This window comes from Arachis duranensis, chromosome 6, assembly GCF_000817695.3.
Source record: "Arachis duranensis cultivar V14167 chromosome 6, aradu.V14167.gnm2.J7QH, whole genome shotgun sequence".
Lineage (NCBI taxonomy): Eukaryota > Viridiplantae > Streptophyta > Magnoliopsida > Fabales > Fabaceae > Arachis > Arachis duranensis.
The window spans coordinates 9,236,297-9,260,511 of record NC_029777.3 but is presented as its reverse complement, the minus strand read 5'-3'; the positions used below and the strand labels follow the sequence as shown (position 1 = coordinate 9,260,511).

At 35.2% G+C, this 24,215-nt stretch overlaps 2 protein-coding genes and 1 non-coding gene across 6 annotated transcripts; 1 reads left to right on the top strand and 2 right to left on the bottom strand.

Annotated features, from left to right (window-relative positions):
- Positions 1–4,650: 4,650 nt before the first annotated feature.
- On the bottom strand, positions 4,651–10,146 carry LOC107492731 (carbon catabolite repressor protein 4 homolog 2-like). The gene is given in 13 exon segments (XM_016113789.3): positions 4,651–4,920; positions 5,239–5,395; positions 5,484–5,628; positions 5,798–5,912; positions 6,022–6,113; positions 6,200–6,253; positions 6,873–6,959; positions 7,058–7,144; positions 7,220–7,303; positions 7,384–7,470; positions 7,604–7,845; positions 7,848–8,260; positions 9,558–10,146. Coding segments are annotated over 12 exon segments (1,713 nt in total). The 5' UTR covers positions 9,716–10,146; the 3' UTR covers positions 4,651–4,920; positions 5,239–5,246.
- A 715-nt stretch (positions 10,147–10,861) lies between these two features.
- On the bottom strand, positions 10,862–17,053 carry LOC107492727 (carbon catabolite repressor protein 4 homolog 1). Of its 3 annotated transcripts, XR_008000524.1 has the most exons (14): positions 16,459–17,053; positions 15,600–16,239; positions 15,409–15,495; positions 15,241–15,324; positions 15,079–15,165; positions 14,892–14,978; positions 13,993–14,046; positions 13,813–13,904; positions 13,593–13,707; positions 13,325–13,469; positions 13,084–13,240; positions 12,383–12,485; positions 11,287–11,480; positions 10,862–11,170 (listed from the first exon to the last, which is right to left on the bottom strand). XR_008000524.1 is itself a non-coding variant. In XM_016113786.3 (12 exons), exons 1-11 carry the CDS (start codon positions 16,614–16,616, stop codon positions 13,092–13,094), a joined length of 1,698 nt encoding a protein of 565 aa, XP_015969272.1. In that variant the 5' UTR covers positions 16,617–17,053; the 3' UTR covers positions 12,296–12,485; positions 13,084–13,091. The 3 variants fall into 3 exon arrangements, 1 of the variants encoding a protein (XP_015969272.1); XR_001592834.3 differs by lacking the exon at positions 11,287–11,480; XM_016113786.3 differs by lacking the exons at positions 10,862–11,170; positions 11,287–11,480 and having other exon boundaries at positions 12,296–12,485.
- Positions 17,054–17,274: 221 nt separating this feature from the next.
- On the top strand, positions 17,275–19,745 carry LOC107492732 (uncharacterized). 2 transcript variants are annotated; one of them, XR_001592835.3, is made up of 6 exons: positions 17,275–17,701; positions 17,978–18,339; positions 18,420–18,530; positions 18,717–18,799; positions 19,043–19,165; positions 19,443–19,745. It is a non-coding gene; the product is annotated as an uncharacterized LOC107492732 (transcript). The 2 variants fall into 2 exon arrangements; XR_002364918.2 differs by lacking the exon at positions 18,420–18,530.
- The last annotated feature ends 4,470 nt before the right edge of the window (positions 19,746–24,215 follow it).

The window sequence follows — 24,215 nt, the reverse complement described above, 5'->3', positions numbered from 1 at the left end:
AAACCCAAGAATAAGTAACATTGCACCATTCTAGACCAAAAACAATAAAAGCAACATTGCACCATTGCAGCCTGTCCATGACCACCAAAATATTTTTATATAGACTTCATCCACAAAAACATAAATATTATGTTTTTTTTCTAAAATAGTGAACACTACACAGAAGTTATAGAGTAATTCTAGGTCTATCAAATTGAACTGTAGAACAGCAATGGAGGATTTGTAAAGGCCCAACAGAGGTGTATAGTATGATCCAAGTCTTTTATGATCCTACAAACAAAACAAAGATCTGATGATCAGTAAACAAAAAAAAAAAGATCTGATGATCAAATTGAAACAAAAAACGAGAAGTTTGTAAAACACCCTGTCACAGGTTCTTTGATGATAGTTTTGACTATTGACTTATTGAGACGCATAAAACTATGAAAGTCTCTGCACTTTTGAAAGAAGCAGATCCAGTTTTAACTATGCTTATGTTAAGAATGATGTCTAATTTTTTAGAGATAAGTGATCCTTGTTTTTTTCGGTGAATAAACAATGTTCTCACCAAAGCCTTGTGAGATACTTATGTCAGTATTTAGTCATTGTGGTTGTCTTTTTCAAAAATTTTAACGAGTTTCTTTCGCAATAATATCTTGTATGAGATATCCCTTTTTTTCATCCATAATAGTCATTTGAAAAGAGAAATAGACTATGAGCCCTTTATATCTCTAACTAACAAACTAACATGTTCCCTTTTTTCTGTTGGATAATCCAGCATGGTGAATATTCTCTTACCCTTGATGCATTGCATGCTTCATCACCTCTTTTCTGTATCGCATAGCATAAGAATAATAACATCATCAATCAAATTAAAGGACGCGGTAAAGATCAGATGAGATGAGGGGTGATCCCTTGCTTGTAGCAAGCGTTCACCAAGAATGCCATTGTCTTTTCATGTCTCCTTTTTTCTTTCTTCTTTTTTTTTTCCTTGAAATGGTTCAAACAGAAGGAATACACAAGCACTTTCACAGTTCACTCACTCAAACTCAAGCATAATAAACAAAATAAGCATAATTCTTCTGACAAGTGACAAGATATGTCTTTGCAAGAGTCACTCACGTTCACGAAGGATATCTCACACAGATTCTCGTTGGTGTTCCCAGAAGAAATTCAAACTCTTTGTGTGTGTCCCATTCCTCTGTTTTCTGAAGGCACCTCATGTTTGAAATGACAAGACAAGAGTGTTCCTATTTTCCCAAACTCTATAAACAAAAGATCATAAAAATATTTGTTCACCTTAGACCAAAGTCACCCCCATCATTACCCCCTCATGCCCCAACATATAGCTGCGAAAAATCCTCTCTCTCTGTAGTCCTTTCAATCTTCTGCATAAATGCAGTACCTTCTTCATGTTCTGTACATTAACACGGTAAGAGATGATCATCTACCCTCACAGTATTCTTTTCATAAATAGGTACGAAGGAGCCAATAACAGTTTGTTAGATGGCTTATGCCCCACCACACTACTTAGGCTGAATTTAGAGATTGCTTCAAAAATGAAATAGAAAGATGATAGATGACACAAATTTATTTGCAGAGATATATAAGAGAGAGTGGATCAAATAGTCATTCATTGCTTTTTCTGTTCATTCCAAAATATTGGGACAGTGGTCAGTGGGGGACCGGGGACATATTTTCTGTGTCCCGAATCAATCACCGTACAGGCCTTAGAGATATGGGACAGACATTCACAGAGGTTTAGGTTCATTTGACATGATCAGCTTTCTTCTTCACTCTATGGCTAGTAGCTTAATATGTATCTACATTGCTATAAAAAGCAAGAAGTAGAACGATCTTTATGCTCATCCGGGCATGCATGCATTACTTTAGAAAAGTAATGATGACTTAAAAGAATGGGTTGAAGAACTACTACTTTTTGGTGGCATATGGGGAGAAGTCCAGGCAAAAGTTTTGCTTCTTATGTTCCAGTTCATAAGTATTTCAATTCAGTTTTATTAGTTATTTGCATCTTTTTGTAAGGTGAGTATGAAAATGGATTAATATTATCATTGATAGATGATTTTAGTTCATCTCAATAATTGTCTTATTCTTCTGTGTGTTACTTCTTGCTACTGATGTAAATCAAAAGGATTTGCATATATATTTTCTTCTCTTATTGTTCATGTTTTGTTTTGCAACATGCCAACAAATCCAATCAGAAAAAAAAAAAAGGTTCTATTTCTTACAAATGGTACCATGCTTGCCACTAATCATGTACTATATGCTCCAAATTGGATGGAAATATTACCATACGTATCATATCGACTATTAAACATATATATTGGTCACTATGGGAAATATGCTAATGTGTTTCAAAAAAAAAAACGTATGTTTAAGAATAAGTCATTAATATGACAAGAAAATATTTAATTTCTATAAATAATATCCCATGCAAAATAATTTCATTAAATAAGAATGATACCCGGTCTTGAATACCATTTACGAAAAGAAATAAACCACCACTCGCTCAAGTTAATTTGAGGGGAAATTATATATAATTGCTATCTTTCCTTCCACTTGTCTATCATCATCTCAACCCACGTATTTCTTTTTGGTCGCTCTTGCTCCAACTATGTATCCCGCATGTATGGTAAGTGATCTATAAACATTCAAATATTTAGTTTAATTTCTTTTATCTTGCTATTGGTATCTCAATTCCTTTTTCTTCTATTTGATGCTAATAACTAGTTATTGTTTGATCTTGTAAGCTGCAAATTGAGTTGTTGGAATAGTGTTACCTAGACAATAATGTAGAATTCACACTCCATTTAATGGTGGGGTTCCAATAACATTTCTTGTAACAAATAATATTGTATTGTAGATGAGTCAAGGTTACTACTGTTGCCATGAGGGTTCATATCCTTACCCGTCATGTTATTGTGAACATCAGCAACACTATATAATCGACAACAACAATAACTATGTGGAAAGAAACCCTTACCCTTTTGACGGTTCATGTTTTGATGCAAGATTAAGGAGGCCTTATTATCCCTATTATTACCATAATTCTCGAAATGATGGTATTCAGGGAAGAGTGGATCCTTATGCAAGCTATGGAACACACTACTTTGAGTCTCCACTTTTGGCGTACCCTCAACCATTGCCACCACCACACAAGCATCCATTTCATGATCTAGAATCCATGTGCACAATTATGTGATCTTAGCTAGTTAGAAGCATCATTGAGTCGAGATTTTTTTTTGGGGAGGGGGGGGGGGGGGGGCCATTTTGCAGTCTGTAATCTAATTTATTGAAATCTTTTGTTCCTTTTTGGTGATACGACCTACGACTTTACGCGGCATTATGTCTCTGATATAAAAGAATATTTTCAAATTGTCATTGTGTTTGTGCAAGTTTTGCCATATGAATGATGAGACATCTCGTTCATCTTTCACGGAATAAACTTTTTGTGCTTCACCGGTGATTTCATCCATTTATTTAAAATTAAAAAATACAAAACAGAAAACAATATATAATACATGTATATCTTGGAGAAGAAATTAATTCCCATAATGAAATAACAATTTTTGTTTTTGGTAAATCATCAGGGCAAGGGCCCAGAAAAGAGGACAAAATTCAAAAGAAGTAAAATTCTGCCCAAAAATTGAACTCTTTTGACAAACATCCAAAACACTAATGGTATTCGTGAGGTACACTTTAACTCCCCCAACCGCCCGTCATGTTTTCTCTTGTTAACCATAATGGGCAAATTAATGTCTTCTCTTTCATTGTTGGATAGTAAGCCCTTAAATGCTGCACCTACCATAACCAATAGTACCTTATGAAAGAGAAGACATTTTGGCATAAAAAATTAAATTTTTAATAAAATAACTAAAAGATGACATTTTAATCCTTTAAAAATGATTTTGATTTTACAAAAAACATCATTTCTTCACATTTGACAAGCAACTCAAGTATGTATTTAATTTTGATGTCTCATCAATATAAAACCGTTTTACACATACATCCTTCATGACAGTCACATTTGAACAAATAACTTTACATTAACAGTGTAAATATTCATCCCAAAGACCAAATGTAATTACACAATCAATATATCAAAATTAAACTCATTCATATATTTGGTCTATTTTTTATTGAAACATTTAGAAATTTAATTAGAAAATACACTAAAAAACAACAAACTTCAACCTCTAGACCCTTTTCAACATAAAAAAAAACGTGCCAGAAACAAATTCACGTAGAAGATAAAAAAAAATCTCATTTTTTAAATAGACTTGCAAAATACCACGTTAAAATCTAATTATTAGAGTTCTTTCAAATGTCTTTATATTTAGTGCATTTTATCAAACTAAAATTATCTTTAGAAAATCAAAATGTCATTTTCTTTTTTGAAGGTCATTTTGTCAAAAATTAGATCTTTTGGAAACCAAAATGGTAATTTACCCTTTCAGTTCAGTCCCCATGCCCATTTCAAACTTGTCAGTACAATTAGCAACGCACTTGATTAGCAAAACAACAGTTTTGAAGACATACGTAAGCTAATGCTGCATTATTAGCAGATATTTAAACCATAAACTCGGCAGTTAGTTGATGTGACGGACTTAAAAGTGATTAGTTAATTGCTAGATCTATTAAGCCATTGGAGAATATAAGAAAGCTATAACTTTATAAAGAAAAATAAAAGAAGGTAAAGGAGGAAATTCGTAAAAGGGGATAATAATAATAATAATAATAATTACTTTTTTTTTTATGAAACAAAGGTGACATAATACAAAGCAGATCATTGCAAGGAACCCCACATGGGAGATACCTGGGAAAAAGACAAAGGCCATGATCTACCACTCTTACAATATCTTGTCAACTAAATACTTGATTCTTTCAACCTTTTTGTTTAAGTGTATCTCTGGATCTGACCTACACAAATTGAGATCCATGATCAATTAAGAAAACCCTCAACACAACATGCCTGAAAGACATAAGACGGGGAAAATCCTTCATCACATGCAAAATTCTGCTTTGTTTTTGCAATTTGAACATATATTTATTTGTTTATATCTTTATGAAATTTTTATGGCATCAGTTCACATATATATTTAAGTATCTTATGACACACATTACAAAATTGATACACCATAATGCACAATATGACAATTATGCTTTAAATTATAAAAGATAAAAACAGCGGATAGCAGGGAAGCAAGAAGAATGAATTATCAAGGGAAGGAATAATACCTTATGAGTCAACGCCTAGATCTATTCTTGCAGCAGCGGAACTCAGCTAAGAGAGCTATATGATCCGAGGACCATTCTGGAGAAGGAAGTGCGGTATCTTTCCTCAAACTCTCCTCATCCAATAGCTCCAATAGTGACTCCACAACCAATGAATCCGCTGAAAAGGAAACAAAAATGATATTGCGTCACAATAAGGAACCATGATGTTAGGTTTATAAATCATATAATACCGCAAGAAAGCTTACCTGTATAAAATATATAATCTAGAGAGCCAATAAAATCTCTCGTGACATTTGTGAATAAAGGTTCATTTGTTGTGCTGTCAAGTCTACGTTTATGCTGTTCATAACCAAGACCCATTGTTCTTGCAAAGGATGAATATGCACTGACCTGAAATTCAAAGTAAGATGAGTCAGGAAGAAAAAGCAGGGCGGAATTTATAGAACCAACGTGAGAGACCATACTACTTCATAGGTTCTTGTACATAACAACAAAGAAAAAACCAACAAAACAAAAAGAATTACATTATGGATTGTACTTGAATGAATGAATACATTACCAGTGGCAACTGGTGAACCAACTTGCTGTGAGGGCGCAATATATTAAGTGGGTCAACAGCTAAATCGGGATGTGAAGGATCTACCTTCCCCATTGCAAGAAGTGCATGGGGAGCACTACAGAAAGTATGAATACAACTTAGAAACAAATTACAGATAATGATTAAAAAAATCCCTTATGGAGCAAAAATGTATTGAAATTAAGCATAAAGAGAGGCAATCCAACCTTCCTGGAATTGAGTTGAAGTCTCCACAAACCAACATTGGAATGTCTGCACTAGCAGCTATTTTCTCCAATCCTTTTAACAATGTATGCACCTAACGGGGGGAGGAAGGAAATTTTTAACTATTACATTCATCATACACACAATGTTAAACATGAACGTGTGAAGGGAATGCCTTACCTGCCAGAGCTTGACATCCTTTAAATCTTGCTGCACATTTACATGAGTATTTGCCTAGCATCCATAAGAAATTATATTTTAGCAATGCCAATTATTTTGATAAAAATAGTCTTTTGAATTCAAACCTAAGCAAGAAAAGTAAGGCAGACAATACCATCTCTTTCTTAAAGGAATAATGATTCACCCTTAAACAAAATTCATTTAAAAGAGAATCAACAAATTTTGAAGCCAAACATTTATGCCAGTCTTTCAATGTTTATTTAGAGAGAAAAAAAGTAAACACCTCAGCATCTGCCTAATCCACAGTTCTTGAACCAGCCTAAAAGGTAAAAATACATAGCTAAGAAAATAGGCCATCAAAAATCAAAGTGGAAGCTGATTGAGAAAGGAAACATGCTTAAATGAAACAAACAAATTTCCAACACATATTACCACCCTTAATATTAATGGAATACTAAGAAGAAAATCAAGTGGAAAGCTGCTTCAGAAGGAGCATGCTTAAAAGACACAAACATGCCTAACATATATTGGGATGACCACCCTTACTAATAATGGAATAATAAGAAGAAGAATTCCATAGAGCAGATTCTAGATGCATCAAGGAACAAAAGGGAAGAGACGACCACCTAGTGATCAAGGAACATGAATAAATCAAAAAATAGAAAAAACATACCACACATAGAAGCTGCCTTTTTCCTGGATTATCAACAGGCTGATTGTTAACCTTTGCCTCTAGAACAACTATTAGTGCAACATTATCCTAAAAGACAAAATGGAAACTCGGTAAGCATCATTTCTATGAGATACTATTTCTATCTTCAGCATACAAAAGGTGACAAGTTATGTTCAACAAGTCACCTTAACAAGCCTATTCAAGGCAGTTTTCCTCTGGGTGGTGGGGATCATAGCATCTGTTAATGACTGTGCAGCCTTATTAAATTCAACCTGTGTGCACATATCACTGAGTTGAGTATAAAATGATTGGAAACACTACAAAGTACGCATAAAATAATCCCTAACCTCATATTTCTTCACATGTGAAAATCTGTCTCTACGAAAAAATGTTGCACAACCATCAATTTTATTGTTGCTATCATTGTATACCTGCAAGTTCACAAAGCATAATTAAACATTAGAAACGAATTTAAAAATTCCGTCAAAACAAACTAAAACACTGCAACCACCTCATTTGTTTTTCTCTTGTATAGACCATAATAGCCATGTTTATCCAGTTCTGGGGAAAAAAATTCCTCATAATGGTCACTTTGAACCTGCAACAGTACAATAAAACAGAGAGTACTTTATTCAAAACAATTTTAAAAAAAATAAAATTAGAAATAAATTTAGAAAAACAGATGTCATTAAAGATCAGTATAGATAACAGCAAAAAGCAGATGTACATACCTCCTGCAGACAAATAATATCTGCACGGTAACCAACTATTTCTCGTAACAAATTTTGCCGGCGATATGGCCACGAAAGAGCCCATGAAGGGCAATAATTGTAAAGATCGCTTGAGGCATATGCATCAGATAATATGTTATATGATAGAACTGTAAAAGATCCTGAAGATGTTATACGTCCGTCAGCATCTAAATGCCCCATCGGATCAACAGGTATCATTCGTCGTGGGCTAGGTGAAGGAGGACATGACCAATGTCATCGGCAGTAGGGGTGTATGTCTTAGAACGTCCAACTTCAAACCACGTTTCACCACCGCTTCGTTGTGTAACTGCTGCCGGATACAATGGTGCAGATCCATTTGTCAAGCTAGCACTTGATGCAGAGGCAGATAAGCTGGTATTTGATGACCCAGAGCCAGAATTATTAAAACGCCCAAATAACTCCTCCTCTTCATTTCCATTTTCATTGATTGCACTTGCAGCACGGTCATGTAAGACACGATGATGTTGCCATGCATCTGAAAAACACTTTGATGTGCAATGGTAACTCTTGGCAACAGGTATTTTGGCCTTGACACAACCTAGACACTGCAGGGTGGCTTGCTCTGATGGGTGTATGCTACAAACAGCAACCTTTTTATCACTTTGTACACGATACCTGCCATAAGAAATGTCGAAATGATCATGTCAAAAAACAGAGCAACTATTTGGAGAATCACCTTTTTAAAAAAACTATGTATAGAAGAATACTATCAAGACGTAGAGATTACTTTTGGTGATAAACAAGGTGACATCGTAAACATTCTTGCAAATCATAAATTAAAAGACACAACATTTTTCTTGCATTTGAGCCAACAGTAAACAGCTCCCCATTGTAAAAACTGAAAGTGATGGTCACATCCTCCTTAAAAAATGCATTTTGCATGCCAATTTTCCACAAAAATTAACACTAAACTAGATTTGTTTAAGAAATAACTAAACATCAGCACAAACTATCAAAGAAATCATGTGCAATACCTAACATAAAATTTGGTATTCATGTTGAGCTTTTCATTACATCTAGAACCTATATGCTATATTTACTAGTAAATGAACTCGTTAAAATACCTTTAAATGACTAACAATAAACATATGCACTTAAAATCTCCAACATCACAATGATACACTGGAAGACAAATCCACAGTCCTGTATTAGAGATTATGAAACAAAATCTAAATGTAGTGATTTGTTGAGAACATATCACAATGTAACAAACTTGAAGTCCCAGTTTCCCCATATATGTATATAATTTTGTGCAGGCCAATACTGCCTAGCAGAGGACTAGCTGACAAGGGCATAGATGCAAATACCCAAGAAGCCATATATGACTATATCATGCAGTACAGGAATGGCGTAGCAATATCAGAACAAATTCTTTGGACAGCCAGACAGGCATCTGTGAGCACCACAGCACAATCAGAAAAAGTTTTTTTGATACTGCAACCAATTCTCTAATCACTACATACTTCAGTCAATTGTGCTGCACAGGTTTTGTACTACTATTATTATTTCTGTTTCTTAACCTTTGTTTGAAATAAAAAAAAAAACAATACTTACATGAAGATATAATAAAAAAGAAGCAAAAATGACATCAACCAATGGTGAAACCAAACAATATGAAATCCCGCTTAATAAGAGTAATCCGACTGCTTTCTAAGTTCAAACCAAGACTACATAAAATGAAATTTCAATTCATATTATCAGAAAAGAATAGACCAAAGTAAACAAGCAGATAAAGTAATCCTCCGACACGCACAATGAAGCTCAAATACCCACATTACACACGTATATACAACTACCCCCAAAGTCATCAAAAGCAAAGGCAATTCAAATAGCACCCAGAAAAGGTCAAATTTTTTGTAGAAAAAGAAGAGGGGGGAGGGGAAGAAGCTGCAAATAGGGGCAGTGCACTAACCACTTGTAACGCAAGAAATGGCCATCTAAGGGATTGGTCTCGGAAACATCATCGGTGGTAACGGTCTTATCTGGGCGGCGGAGGAGCACGTAAGGCGTGAGCTCACATCCTACAATGGGAATATCGGAAGGGAGGTGCACTCGCAGCACGCTCAGCATGCTTCACTCTTTGACCCTATCAACACCAATGTTCTTCTTCTTCTCCTGCTGCTACTGTTGCTGCTTCTGACGCTACCGCCCGTAACTGTATCTGTAACTGTAACTGTAATACGACGTTTGCAGGGGCAGATACCTGACGGATCCGCCATTTACATGGCTCGAGTACCCGCCAGCCTTGACGGAGGCCCAATCCGAAGAAACCCTAGGCGGAAAATTAGGAGATCTTACGAGGATAGGAGATTGGAGAGGGGAATCGATGAAGGGAGAGAGAAAGTGTGGGTTTTAGAGAGAGAAAGAGAAGAGAGATCGAAGATTAGGGTTTTACTGAGGGAGGATGTGGAGGGAACAGTGGAAGTAATCGCAAAATGGGTTCGAGTTTGTGTCTTGTCGAGTTGTCTTCTGCCTTTGGGGGGAAACACTTAGACAAGAGAGAGAAAGATACCATTATTCTTTTTTATATCAAAAATAGGAAATATATATTATCACTTTTTAATTAATAACCTTATTTTCTTCCGATGTATTGTTTCAAATCATTATTATTAATGATAAAAAAGTTCTTATATTATCATGAACAATAAAATAATAAGAATGAAAAATAATTTTAATTAGAAAGAAAAATATCATTTTTTTAAGACAAAACTGTACACAAAAATAGTGTCTCCTATCTTTCTCTCCTATGTTAGTTGTTATTAATATGCGTGGATTGATAGTTTTTTTCCGATACACATTTTTTTATTTTTATAAAAATAAAAATAGTTATATAATTTCAAAACTAAATATCATTATGAATTTAATTTTGATGCACTGTTAATGTAAAAAATTTTATACGTACATCCAATTATATAATATTATATCAGTAAAAATAATTACCTTTCACATTGACGTAGATGATCATAAAAAATAATAGATATAATTGCACAACTGTATAAAATATTTTATACTATCAGTGCATCAAATTAAACTCTATTATTACATGTTAAAAATTATGAAAGGATTAGTAACCAACCATTTTTAACTAATATTTCAACTAATAATGTTCAAAGGAGCAAAATTTATGTGTTTGTAAATATCCCTAATCAAGAGTAAGGTATATGGCGCACCAAACGATATCAATCATCCACGTTAGTGGGGATAGAACATTGGTACTTATAAAATGAATATTGCTACTCCCATCATACTATCATACAAACATTACAATCTTACATTTATATATCAAACAACCGTATAAAAATTCCGGCAATAGAGATTGACATTAGAAGCTCTAAAACACAACACTATTCCAACTCAAAAAACCATCTATGGCGGCTCTTTTCCCTTTCCCCATCGGCGTACTTTGTCATTTGGGAACAACATTTTCACTCAATCTCAGCTCCCTAGTGGCTCTTCATCGTCCTTGTCCTGTGCTACAACATTAATCTTCACTGCTTACTTAACGGATGTTTAATATCACTCTATCTGAAAGTGATCAAAGATTGATAGTTGACTAGTTGTAATAATTATCAGAAAAAAAGGTTAATATGAAATTAACTACAATACTATTATGATCGTTTTCTTTATTCCTTTTCAACTACCAGTTAATGTTACAAGGGACATGCACCACAAGCCGATAGAAATACAGTGCAAAAGGGTTTCAGAGTTGAACTAGAAGAACCACCTCCTTGACTTGGTGGAATTTTTAACCAGTGCAATAATTATATTCACACGTCGTTGATGGTATCATGAGGTTCATTCCGACTTTGTTAGTTCGTTCATCATCAAAGTATCTCTGAAATATCGTCCATACTTTATTGGATCTTTGGCCATTAATACATGAGCAATGATAGGAGTAATCTCTTTACAATTATACTATGGCACAAACTTTAATTTTCATTCATGATTCAATACTCAAGTACCTATGTACAACTTGAAATAACTTCCATAAAATCAAATTAACTAAATAGTAATCCGATAAAAGTTTAACACAATTATATATTTATATGCTGCCAAGTGAGCAGAAGAAAGTGACTTTTGTACTTAATATCCATAATCTCAACAAAAAATAATAAAAATAGGAGAGAGAGCTTTGTGTCTACATGACAATGCATTATCAACTGTCAATTTATAACTCTTTACATTAACAATGGACAGAAATTAAATAATAGAAATGCATCATTACAGTTACATCATTCTAATTTAAGAAAATGCTGATGATATTCTTGCAAATAATTTGTATTTGCTATCTACCAGAAATTATGACGTAGAGCCGAAAACCTACTATTCCATTAATTATGCCCATGCTAGGCAACTCACCTCGTATGTGACAAAATTCACAAACTTAAATCAATACGCCATCCTAAACTAGTAAACTTTCAGGTTAGCAAATGAGATAAACAGTTTTCAAGATATATTATAATTTAATGGAGACAGATATCTATAAGCCCTGGACTCAGCACTCAGCTGTCACTTGATCAGAAGGACTTCAAGAATGGAAAGATTGATTAGTTAGTTGAGTTTTAGATGTATAAAGCCCGTGGGAAAATAAGAAAGCTTTCACTTTATAAAAAATATATATATTAGGGAAGAGGAGGTGAAGTAAGCAAATCAGTAAAAGGGATGATAAATTTTCTATGAAACAAAGGTAGCATGATACAAAGCAGATCATTGCAAGGACCCCCACATGGGAGATACCTGGGAAAAAAGACAAAGGCCATGATCTACCACTCTTACAATATCTTGTCAACTAAATGCTTGATTCTTTCAACCTTTTTGTTTACGTATATCCGGATCCGACCTACAAAAATTGAGAGCCATCACCACAAAAAAGTAGTAAAGCATAAAGACATAAAAAGGATCAAAACTCTACCCACTGTGGTAGTGGAACAAAACGATCAAAGACAAGAACGATTCAATGTGGGAATGGAAACAAGACACATCAAGGACAAGTACAGACACAATAAAATTGTAAAAACCATCAGTGAAAGAAAGTCAAATCCTGGAGAAAAAAATATCAACGGCATATAAGATATGGGAAATCCTTCATCACACCGAGAGATTACTCCAACTGATAGAAGTCCTTTAACTTTTAAAGAGACTCTAAAACAAAACTGGTACATACCTATTGGGCTCAGTGTTCATATTTAACAAGAGGGGAAAACTTAAGAGATTTCCCGTCATTAAGGGTCTATCTATGTGGGAATTATGATAAAATGGAAGGGGAAGTGTTTTAGGTCTATGTCCCCTACTTAGCACTTCTCTCTTAACATCTAACAAAATTATTATTTTTAAAAAAATTATGAATAAAACAAAATATATACACCAACACAAATCAAAAGATAAGAGGGTGTAAAGGACAATTCATTTGTCAAGGGAATAAGGAGTGATATTACTACCTTATGAGTCAGCGCCTAGATCTATTTTTGCAGCAGCGGAACTCAGCTAAGAGAGCTATATGATCTGAGGACCACTCAGGTGAAGGAAGAGCTGTATCCTTCCTCAAACTTTCCTCGTCCAATAGCTCCAACAACGACTCCACAACCAAGGAATCCGCTGAAAAAACAAATGATGTTACTTCACAAGCAAGAAACCAGGATGTTAGATTTATTAGTAAGATAATATGGCAAGATAGCTTACCTGTGTAGAATATGTAATCTAGAGATCCAATAAAATCTCTAGTGACATTGGTGAATAAAGGTTCATTTGTTGTGCTGTCCAATCTCCGTCTATGCTGCTCATACCCAACACCAATTGTTCTTGCAAAAGATGAATATGCACTGACCTAAAACAGAAAGGATGCCCCACCCAAAAAGTTAAAGTTAATAAGAAAAGTTGACAAGGAAATACAGAATTAAAGCGAGAGAGATTATATATAACTTTAAATATACTTGAATGAATGCATTACCAGTGGCAATTGGTGAACCAACTTGGTACGAGGGTGCAATATAGTAAGTGGGTCAACAGCTAAGTCAGGATGTGAAGGATCTACTTTTCCCATTGCAAGAAGAGAATGAGGAGCACTGCAGCAAAGTCAGAATAGCCCTTAGGAAAAAAATTACTGACACCGATAAAATGACCCTTGAAGAACTTTATTTAACATTAAACGTAAAGGGAAGGAACCAAACCTTCCTGGAACTGAGTTAAAGTCTCCACAAACCAACATTGGAATGTCCGCACTGGCAGCGATTTTCTCCAATCCTTTTAAAAGTGTATGCACCTAAAAGGGAGGAAGAAATTATTAAAGATCGAGTTCGAAGTACACACTGTTTCCTTTTCAATATGAACAAGTCAAAGCAATTACTAACCTGCCAGAGTTTGACATCCTTTAAATCGTCATGCACATTGACATGTGTATTTGCCTGAACTCCACAAACAAAAACTAAGATTTAGTAATAGCAATTAGATATTAGTTAAAAGAAATGAAGTTGAACATAAACCAACAGTAGTAAAGGTAGGGAACGGGGAGGAAAAGCATATCTTTAATAAAGATAAATCCAGACAGTGATTTCAATAAAAAAATTGAAACCAGACAATTATGTTGGTCATTTTTATATGAGGTTTCAGAGTTAATTCACGGGGGAAGAAGAAAAAACTAACACTACTGCGTCTACTGATGACAGACATCGTTTGGCTCACCAATCTTGTGAAGTTAATAAGCCCACTATGTTGAAAATATCCAAGAACCCATCTTGTTTGGCCAAACCAAGGATACTATACTAAACCTCTTACTGTTAAGAAAATTTAGGTGAAATAATAACAGACCTTACTATAGAGAATTTCAATACAACTCAACTAGGTGTGACAAGGTGTTACAATGGTTTATTTATATGCTACCCAAATTTGTATTAACAGAGCCAAAATCCACAAGTAAGACAATAAGCCATAAGAATAATGATTAAAAGAAAGAGGCCTTAAACATATATCAGGAATGATTAGCCTTAATAATAACTGAATACTAAGAACAAAGAAATGTCCATAAAGCAAAATTCAAAAAACAGCCCAATCATCAATTAAATATTGCAGCATAACACAGAAATGGAAAACAATAAGAGAAATCCATGCACAATTTGTGTAAGTAATATTGGCAACAACAACAAGGATGGATGCATAAGTATTTATATTACAAAAAAGCAACAGGAACCACAAAGGAGGACCCACGTAAGTGAGCAAGGGGAGTGACTAAATCAAAGTAAGAAAAGCATACCACACAAAGAAGCTGTCTTTTCCCAGGATTGTCAACAGGCTGATTGTTTACCTTTGCTTCTAGTACAACTATTAGTGCAACATTATCCTAAAAGCAAAATAAAGGAAACTTGTTAAGCAACATCTCTATTACAGATAATTTCTTCATTCAAAATATCAAAAGTATCATGTTTCATGCAATAAACAACCTTAACCAGCCGATTCAAGGCAGTTTTCCTCTGAGAGGTTGGAATCATTGCATCTGTTAATGACTGTGCAGCCTTATTAAATTCAACCTGCATGCAAGAAAACACCACTTTAAGTTGTATAGAAACTTAAGAGAAGTCTATACCCATAAAATAACTCCTCACCTCGTATTTTTTCACATGTGAAAATCTGTCTCTACGAAAAAATGTCGCACAACCATCAATTGTATTGGCATTACCAAGGAATACCTGCAAGACCCCCATCATCTTAGCTTAACAACAAAAGAAAAAACTTAAAATTATGTAAATAATGAAGTAAAGTTAAACATCAACCTCATTTGTTTTTTTCTTGTAAAGACCATAATAACCATGTTTATCCAGTTCAGGGGCAAAAAATTCCTCATAATGATCACTTTGAACCTGTGGTTGACATAAAGAGCTATTTACTCAGAACCATTCAACGAACAAAAAGTTTAAAAAACATTAAAAAAAATCTCATAGCATCTAACAGCACATGAACATACCTCCTGAAGACAAATAATATCAGCACGGTAACCAACTATTTCTCGTAACAAATTTTGCCGGCGATAAGGCCACGAAAGAGCCCATGAAGGGCAGTAATTGTATAATTCACTTGAGGCATATGAATCAGACAATATGTTGTATGATAGAACCGTAAAAGATCCCGAAGATGTTATACGCCCTTCTGCATCTAAATGCCCCATCCCATCAACAGGTATCATTCGACGTACATGACCAATGTCATCAGCAGTAGGGGTGTATGTCTTAGAACGTCCAACTTCAAACCACGTTTCACCACCACTTCGTTGTGTAACTGCTGCCGGATACACAGGTGCAGCTCCATTTGTCAGGCTAGCACTTGAAGCAGAGGCAGATAAGGTGGTATTGGAAGATCCAGAACCAGAATTATTAAATCGCCCAAATAACTCCTCCTCTTCATTTCCGTTGTCATTAACTGCGCTTGCAGCACGGTCATGTAAGACACGATGATGCTGCCATGCATCTGAAAAACACTTTGGAGTGCAATGGTAACTTTTGGCAACAGGTATTTTAGCCTTAACACAACCTAGGCACTGCAGTGTGGCCTGCTCGGATGGATGTATGCTACAGACAGCAACTTTTTTATCACTTTGTACACGATACCTGCCAAAAGGAAGGTCCAAATGGTGATCTCAAATAGCAGACACTAAAAGATTCAAGTTTAATACGCCAAAATAGCTAAATGAGCTAAAACCTAACAGCAAACACTACATACACCCACTTCTAAGAAACAAGAAACACAATTCAAGATCATCAAGAAAGATAAATAATTCTTTCACAATAGAGTAAAAAGAAGATGCGAATAGAGGGAAGTGCACTAACCACTTGTAACGCAAGAAATGGCCATCTAAGGGGTTGATCTCGGAAACATCATCGGTGGTAACGGTCCTGTCAGGGCGGCGGAGGAGCACATAAGGTGTTAACTCACATCCTACGATGGGAATATCGGAAGGGAGGTGCACTCGCACCACGCTCAGCATGCTTCACTCTTCGCAATCTTCACAACTCTCTGACCCTATCAACACCACTCTTCTCCTTCTGCTGCTGCTTCTGCTTCCTATGCTACCGCCCGTAACTGTATCTGTAACTGTAACACAACGCTTGCAGGGGCGGATTGTTGGCGGATCCGCCATTTACATGACCCGGGTAGCCGCCAGCCTTGACGGAATTTCAATCAGAACAAACCCTAGGAGGAAAATTGGTGGCGCAATAGGAAAGCTTAGCGATTGGGGAGCGGGGATTTGATGGGCGAAGCGATCTGGAGGATCGGATATTAGGGTTTTAGAGAGCGGAAGAGGAGAGCGATCGAAGATTAGGGTTTTTACTACTGAGGATGTGAAAAAATGGTTTCTTTCTTTCTTGGCGTATGGTTTCTTTCTTGGCGTCTGTGTGTGAAAGTGAGTGTAAATTGGGGGGAAGACAAGATACGATTATTTAATCTTGTTTTGTTTTCATTTTCCTATTTGTTTGTTGGAGCTTTCTTCGGTGGGAAAAGAATAATCTGGACCTTGAAGGACCAGGTTATAAATTCAAATAATAAAAAAAGCATGGGTTGGTTCACAATTAAAGTAAAATAACGGTTGAGAGGAATTTGAAAAAATTTCAGAATTTCTTATTACAAGAAAGCACCAACGGCACGTCATGGTTGAGGGGAGGAGATCTGCACGGTGTCATCGCTGCGTCGTCTTCCCCGACAAGTTCTCCGCTTGTTCTGCTTTTGCTCCGGCGGATGTGAAGCACTCGGAGCACAGTTTGGGCGTGGACTCAATGCCACTGGCTGAGGAGATCTGAGAGAAGAGCAAAACAGAGAGATTCAGAGAGGAGAGAGAACTCGCCTCGCCGTCGTCTTGCCGTCGCCACCGCAGTTCATCGCCTCTCCAGATCTGGTCGCAACGCCCAAGCCTCTGAGGATGTTCCATTACGACCTCCTTGACGAGACGCAGAACAAGCTCGATTATATCCTCCCTCTCTCTCTCTCTCACTGTTGAGAACTTCCTCGAGTGCCGCCTTCATATTCTCATCTTCAAGTCCGGCATGGCCAAGTTCATCCATCAGTGCATATTAGGTCTTTTTACATCTTTTCAAATTTCCCTCAATTTAGGATTTTTAAATTCCTAATTTTCTATCACTCATGTTTCTTTGTTTTTTTGTGCTTACTTTAAAGTTTAGAATCTAATTTCTTAAACATTCAAGTAGCTCAAAATTTTAGTCTGATCTCTTTGTTGGTTTCTAGGCTTTTGATAAATTATTTAATTATGTATCTAACTTGGCTCAAATGATTGTTGATGAAGTATGATTTCAAGAAGTGACACAAATTTTACTGTGAGTAGCTTTTTCACAGGCCAGAGAGGAGGTTCATTGAGCTGGAGGCTCTGGAGAAAATCATACAGGAAAGAATATTGTCAGTACTGAAATTTTCAGTGGAGGATCTGTTGGATATAGTATGTAGTCTTGGGAGTTTGTTGTAAAATTTTTATCACAGATAATGTTTAAATCTCCTTATTTGAAAAAGGAAGTGGAGATTGAATGTTGAAGTTTTGGCATTTAGCCCGTGAGTGAGCAACTGTGGCTTGTAAATGAGAAGTTTTAATTTGATATTTGTCGTTAATTTCCCTTTACTGTTCAAGGGGAAACACTCAGATTGTTCCAGAATTTCCAGCGAAACTTGATTGGCTGAATACAGCTCCACTACAATTTCGCAGGGTACCTTTCTTCAGCTTGTGTTATAATCCAAATAAAAGATTTGCAATAACTCATTGGATTGTAATTTTATCTTTTGACAGGATCTGAAAGGAAAAGTTGTTGTCCTGGATTTCTGGACTTATTGTTGTATAAACTGTATGCATGTCTTACCAGACCTAGAATTTTTGGAGAAGAAATACAAAGATATGCCAGTAATTTATTTTAAATTTTATTTTTATATATTTTGGATATAAAATGTTGCATTTGCGTTTCTGCTTTATAAAATTTTCTCTGTTTGTTCAGTTTTCTTCTGCATGAAGGTGGCTAGTCATTATTGACATTGAAAACATGAGGTTATAATTTTATGTATGCTTTATATATCCAGTTCATTGTTGTAGGTGTTCATTCTGCGAAGTTTGATAATGAGAAAGATTCTGAAGCCATTCGTAATGCAGTTCTACACTATGATATCACTCATCCGGTACGACAAAAGTTGGAATTCAATTAGTATTTCAAAGTCCATAATCTTTTACTTGAAATTTAACATTTTTAAATATTATCAGGTCTTTATCCTCTTCTGCTTATGGAGAACTGATATATCATGGTTATTCTGCTGCTATTTTGTTTTATTGTTGCACTACTGTTAATATTAATGCTTTAGGACTCCTGAACACATGATTAACAAAACTTGTTCTATCAAATTTCTATTTTGACTCATTTGTAGGTTGTGAATGATAGTGACATGTATCTTTGGCGCAAGTTAGGCATAAATTCATGGCCAACATTTGCTGTCGTTGGCCCCAATGGTAAGCTCCTAGCACAACTTGCTAGAGAAGGTCACAAGAAGGTACTGATTCAAATTGATATGTTGAATTAATGAAATATAATTTTGAGATATACTGATACTTGTAGTCATTCTTGTTATAGATATTAAGCTTATTACAGTGTGGTGATTTAAAAAAGTTTTGCATTGTTCCTGTTTTGGAAAGGATCTTGATGATTTTGTAGAGGCAGCACTGATGTTAGCAATTGATATCCTCAACAACTCTCTCTCTCTCTCTCTCTCTCTCTCTCTCTCTCTCTCTCAACTTCAAATTAAACCTCAAATCCCAAAATGTATTCAGGTGGTTACCGACCTTGATGGGAACTTCATTGTACAAATTAGTAGCAGTTGGGAGCAAGGTCTGCAGGATGGTTCATTTGATGATGCCACCTTTAACAAATTGGTGATAGTACTTGAAATTTAATGGAGATATGGAGGAGACAGATGATTCGATAAGCTGATCAATCTTGCTATTCTTTTTTTTATTAATCAAACTAGTATTTTGTGGATTATGTTGCTATATAAATTTTTAGGAATTCCGTTACCTGATGTACTCATTCTGTTCAAACAAGAGACTATAGTTTTTGATACGCTATTACTATTATGGGTGACTTTATGTTTGGCAACTTTTTTTTTCTCTGAACGTAGACATAATTTTGTATTCTAAAAATGCGTTCACTTGACGCACAAGAAACTATAGCTTTTGCGCACTTAACGTGTGTTTAGGTTTGTTACTGGTCATTATTGGTTTTAATAGTTTTCTCCATAATTTTTTTTATCATTTTTAATACTTTCTTTTATATTTTGATTTTTTATTTTTTTAATTAAATTTTTTATTATAATTTTGTTATAATATGAATTATTGATTTTATTAAAAATGACAAAATAAATAAAAATTTGATCATACATAACAATAGAGTCATAAGTAGTAAAATGTTATCGTCTAAAATAATACTAAATAAAAAAATACTAAGAATATTAAAACAATTATAGAATATTTTTTGTTTGATATTGTAAAATTTATCATTGTAATTTTTGTGTATTGTTTATTATTCTAATTTTTTTTATAATATGTATTGTTGTTCCTATTAGAAATGATAAATTAAATCACTTGGAATTTATTATAAACTCTTTTTCATTTCTTTCAAATTTTTCCAGAAAAAAAAAATCAAATTTCAATATGAAAGATGAAATTGTACAGGAAAATATGTGTTTGATTAAAATATGTAGTGTTTGATCATTAAAATACGGGTAGTAATTCAGGCTGTTTTGGGAGTATGAATTTGTATTACATTATTTTGAGCCCATGTTACAAAAAAAATAGTTGGTCCAAAAAGAAATCAATTTTTTCAAAAAAACCGGTCTTTAAATAGTTGGTCTAACTAAACCATAGTGAACCGGTCTACAAATTCATTAAATTTTGGGTCAAACATTGAATTTCTAACACTTGTTGTACGGATGCAATCCTATCCATTGAATTAGCATTTTTTCACTTGGTCCATCAAGGTCTTTAAAATACTTTTCCCACCAAAGACAAAGCCTCTTTTCATTTTCCTATTTGTTTCTTTTCTTTGTATTTTGTCTTCGTGTCTTGGCTGAATTTACTTTAGTTAAAAGAGATCTTATATTCCTATGCTTGATGGACTTACATTATAAAATATATTTTAGTCTTTAGTAAGATTGATATCATGAATTAGTTTGTGCATGTGAATAAAAAAATCACTAAGAAATAGTAATTCACAAAACTTTTTTTTATGACATCAAACAATTCACTTCATTTTTTAATAATAGGTTAAAGTGCGGAATTTTTTTTGTCAATGAGTTAGAGTTCAAATGGTATAATTTTTTCATACTTACTTAAGAAGTTGTGATATTTATACGAGTTACATTTTATATTTTTTAGAAAAGATTTTAATATCTTAGAGAACTCAATACAAAATAGAATCTTTATAAAAAATTTTCTTTTAAACAGAGGCCTCGCCTGCTTCACGCACTTGTCCCCCGGACGCCATCGTCCCTTACCTGAGGAAAGTTGAGTTTGGCGACACGGTGCAACTCATTGACTGTGTATTTAATAACTCTCTAATCACTACATTCGTTGAGCGGTAGTATTCGGAGACCCACACTTTTCACCTGCTATGGGATGAGTCCACCATCACCCTGCAAGACATTGCATGTCACCTTAGGTTACACACAGACGGGAAGCCAATGGGTGGGTGTCTACATGACTTTCAGACTTGGTACCACCGACTGACATGGGAGCACATGGAGGAACTCCTAGGTGCCAGACCGCCACTTCCAATGCAACAAGGCACCCAGAGGAAAGAGTCGTTTAGCATCAAGTTGACGTGGCTCCGAGATCGAGTCCGGCACGTGCCCCCACAAACTATCGATCCAACCACCCTTTGACAATACACCAGGTGTTACACATGATGTTGATCGGTGGCTACCTGATGACACACAAGTCTGACAATTAGGTGCATATCAGATGGTTGTCATTGTTGGCTGACTTCAAAAGGTGCATCGGTCTTTCGTAGGGGATCCATTGTGCTTGCATAGACATACCACTTCTTGTGCCATGCAGCACATTGTGCCACAACTGACATAGCTGGGTTGCACACTATTGCTTGTCTCGTGGATATACCACAGGTTTCCACAGTGATATCCGGTCGACAGGCAGATTTCGACCTTTTTCCTAGAAGTGAGATACGATTTTGGTTTTGATTTTATCTCATCGGGTTTTGTACGACGCATTCAAGGCCCCGTTTGAGGCGGACCATGTGATCTCCATTCAGCCTACTACTGACGACAGGCCGACACTAGAATACTGGGTCTAGTACTAGTAGGCCTGCAGGGTCAGGCATCTGTCCGGGGAAGATGTGCTTAACGATCCCAGACTTTCGACCCTCCCTGACAACGTCTAGCCCACACCTAGTATGCTAAGGGAGGTCCTCCACCTTCCACCAGATGTCCCTGATCGCCGTAGGCGTGCCAGGGAGGTGCGACCAGACATTCAGAGGCCTGCCCAATAACCATATATCTACGCAATTGTCTTTTGTTTTGCCATCCAAACTTTCCTGTATGACTGCTTGAAGTGATAGCTATGCTCACTGTACTCTATAGAATAGGGTCGGAAACTGATGGATTGGACTGTATGAGGGACAAGATGATTCTACATATGAGGCTGCTGTTCAATTGTCGATGATCCTGCAACATGGTGAGGCTATACACGTGTGTGATCCGCCAAATTTACGCACCTCCCTAATAATTTTAAATATAATCGAATTAAAATCTAACCAAAATAACAACGACAAAGAAGAAAACGAACTAAAATACTATAGCACTCACCAATATCCTAGATTCTATCGGAGGGCGACACGCAAACTCCAAGGACAACCATTAGTGAATTGCCGACAACATACACGGTACTTTAACCGATTCGACTCGACTACTCGATACTCCGCATTTCTCTGAATACTGTAATTCTTCATGCCTTGCAGCACTACCTCTCTACTCCTGAATTTGTGACCAACCCTAAACTTCACACCACCGTCGGTATCGTAATCGTCGGCCCCCATACTCGAATATGGAATTTTCTCGTGCATCGCATCCAAATCTAATATATGGTAGTGGCTGGATACAGATGCTAACTCTGAAATTAGACGCGAAGCAGGAAAAGGTATTGAACTGATCAACCAACAGGAGTCTCTAGTATGAACTCATCCTCACCATCATCGTTAGAGGAACCACTTCTGTGTCTATCTGCAACGTAGTCCTCGTCGGATTCCTCATCCTCAACGTCCATGTCCATATCCTGCACTGAACTAGCACAGTGTAACGGTCGTGGTGTGAGAGGAGGGTCATTCGACACAAAGTCCGAACTGCCAGTACCACCGCCACCAACATCACGAACCTCCATAAAAAGTTCCATCACTTGTTCAACCATACTTCTCCCGTGCACGTCAAACATTAGGCGTACGTGTTCATCGCCATCAAGCCATAACAGACGAAACTAAAATATACCATTCCCCATCGGTACTAGCATCCTATACCCAACTCTATCAACCTCTTTTCTCTTCCTACCACCTACTGCGCCAATATCATACTTTTTAATTCGAACAACGAATTTGCTCTTCAAGTTTAGAATAGCGCAAGACTATCACACTCAAATATAATTTCGTTGTCACTATTTTTCATTTAATATTTGAGATATACCATCACAACAAGGAAACAACTGCCACTGGACATTTTTGCTAATTTTTTGGAAGAAAAGACAGAAGAGAAGGAAGATCTGAGAGTTTTGTAAAGAATACCAACGGTTTGCTGATCCTTTTATAGATGGTTGATTTTTGTCCTAATATATCTCATTTACTGTGTAAATATTTCAAAATCCCACATATCTCGTTTATAGAGTAAATAAGATATGCGTAGTTCGCTCTTTCCTACGTAACATGTTTATAAATGTGATACATTGACACGTGTTTGTGCCTTATCTCGTTTACACTGTAAATGAGATAAAACACATAATGAAAAAACGTAAAATACTCTAAAAATTACGTATATTGGTAATTAAAATATTTATTTTATTTATTTAAAAAAATCCGTTAAGTGCGTGGTTGGCGCTATTAAATCGATAAAAAAAATTTGTGTTTGCCAAATTTTTAATAACAAAAGTAAAAATACTAAAAAAATAAAAAAATTCTTTTTTGAGAAGTTATAATTTACATATTTTTTAAAAGATATTTTTTTCTTAAAAAAATATATTTTTTATATGATAAATAAACAAAAAAAACTTTTATCTTATTGCCCAAATATAATTAATAGATAAAAAAATCTTTTCACATGGGATATCCAAATATAAAATTATTTTACTTTTCTAAAAAATCTTTTAAAAAAAGATATTTTAAAAAAAGATATTTTATTAAAAACTCACCCGAGCAAACCCTAAATATTTTAATAAAAATTTGGATGGACAATAATCATATATTATTGTTTTAATAAAATAATTAATTTTAAAATTTATTTTCTAAAAAATAATATAAAAATATAAATTTAATTGTGTAAAATATTTTTA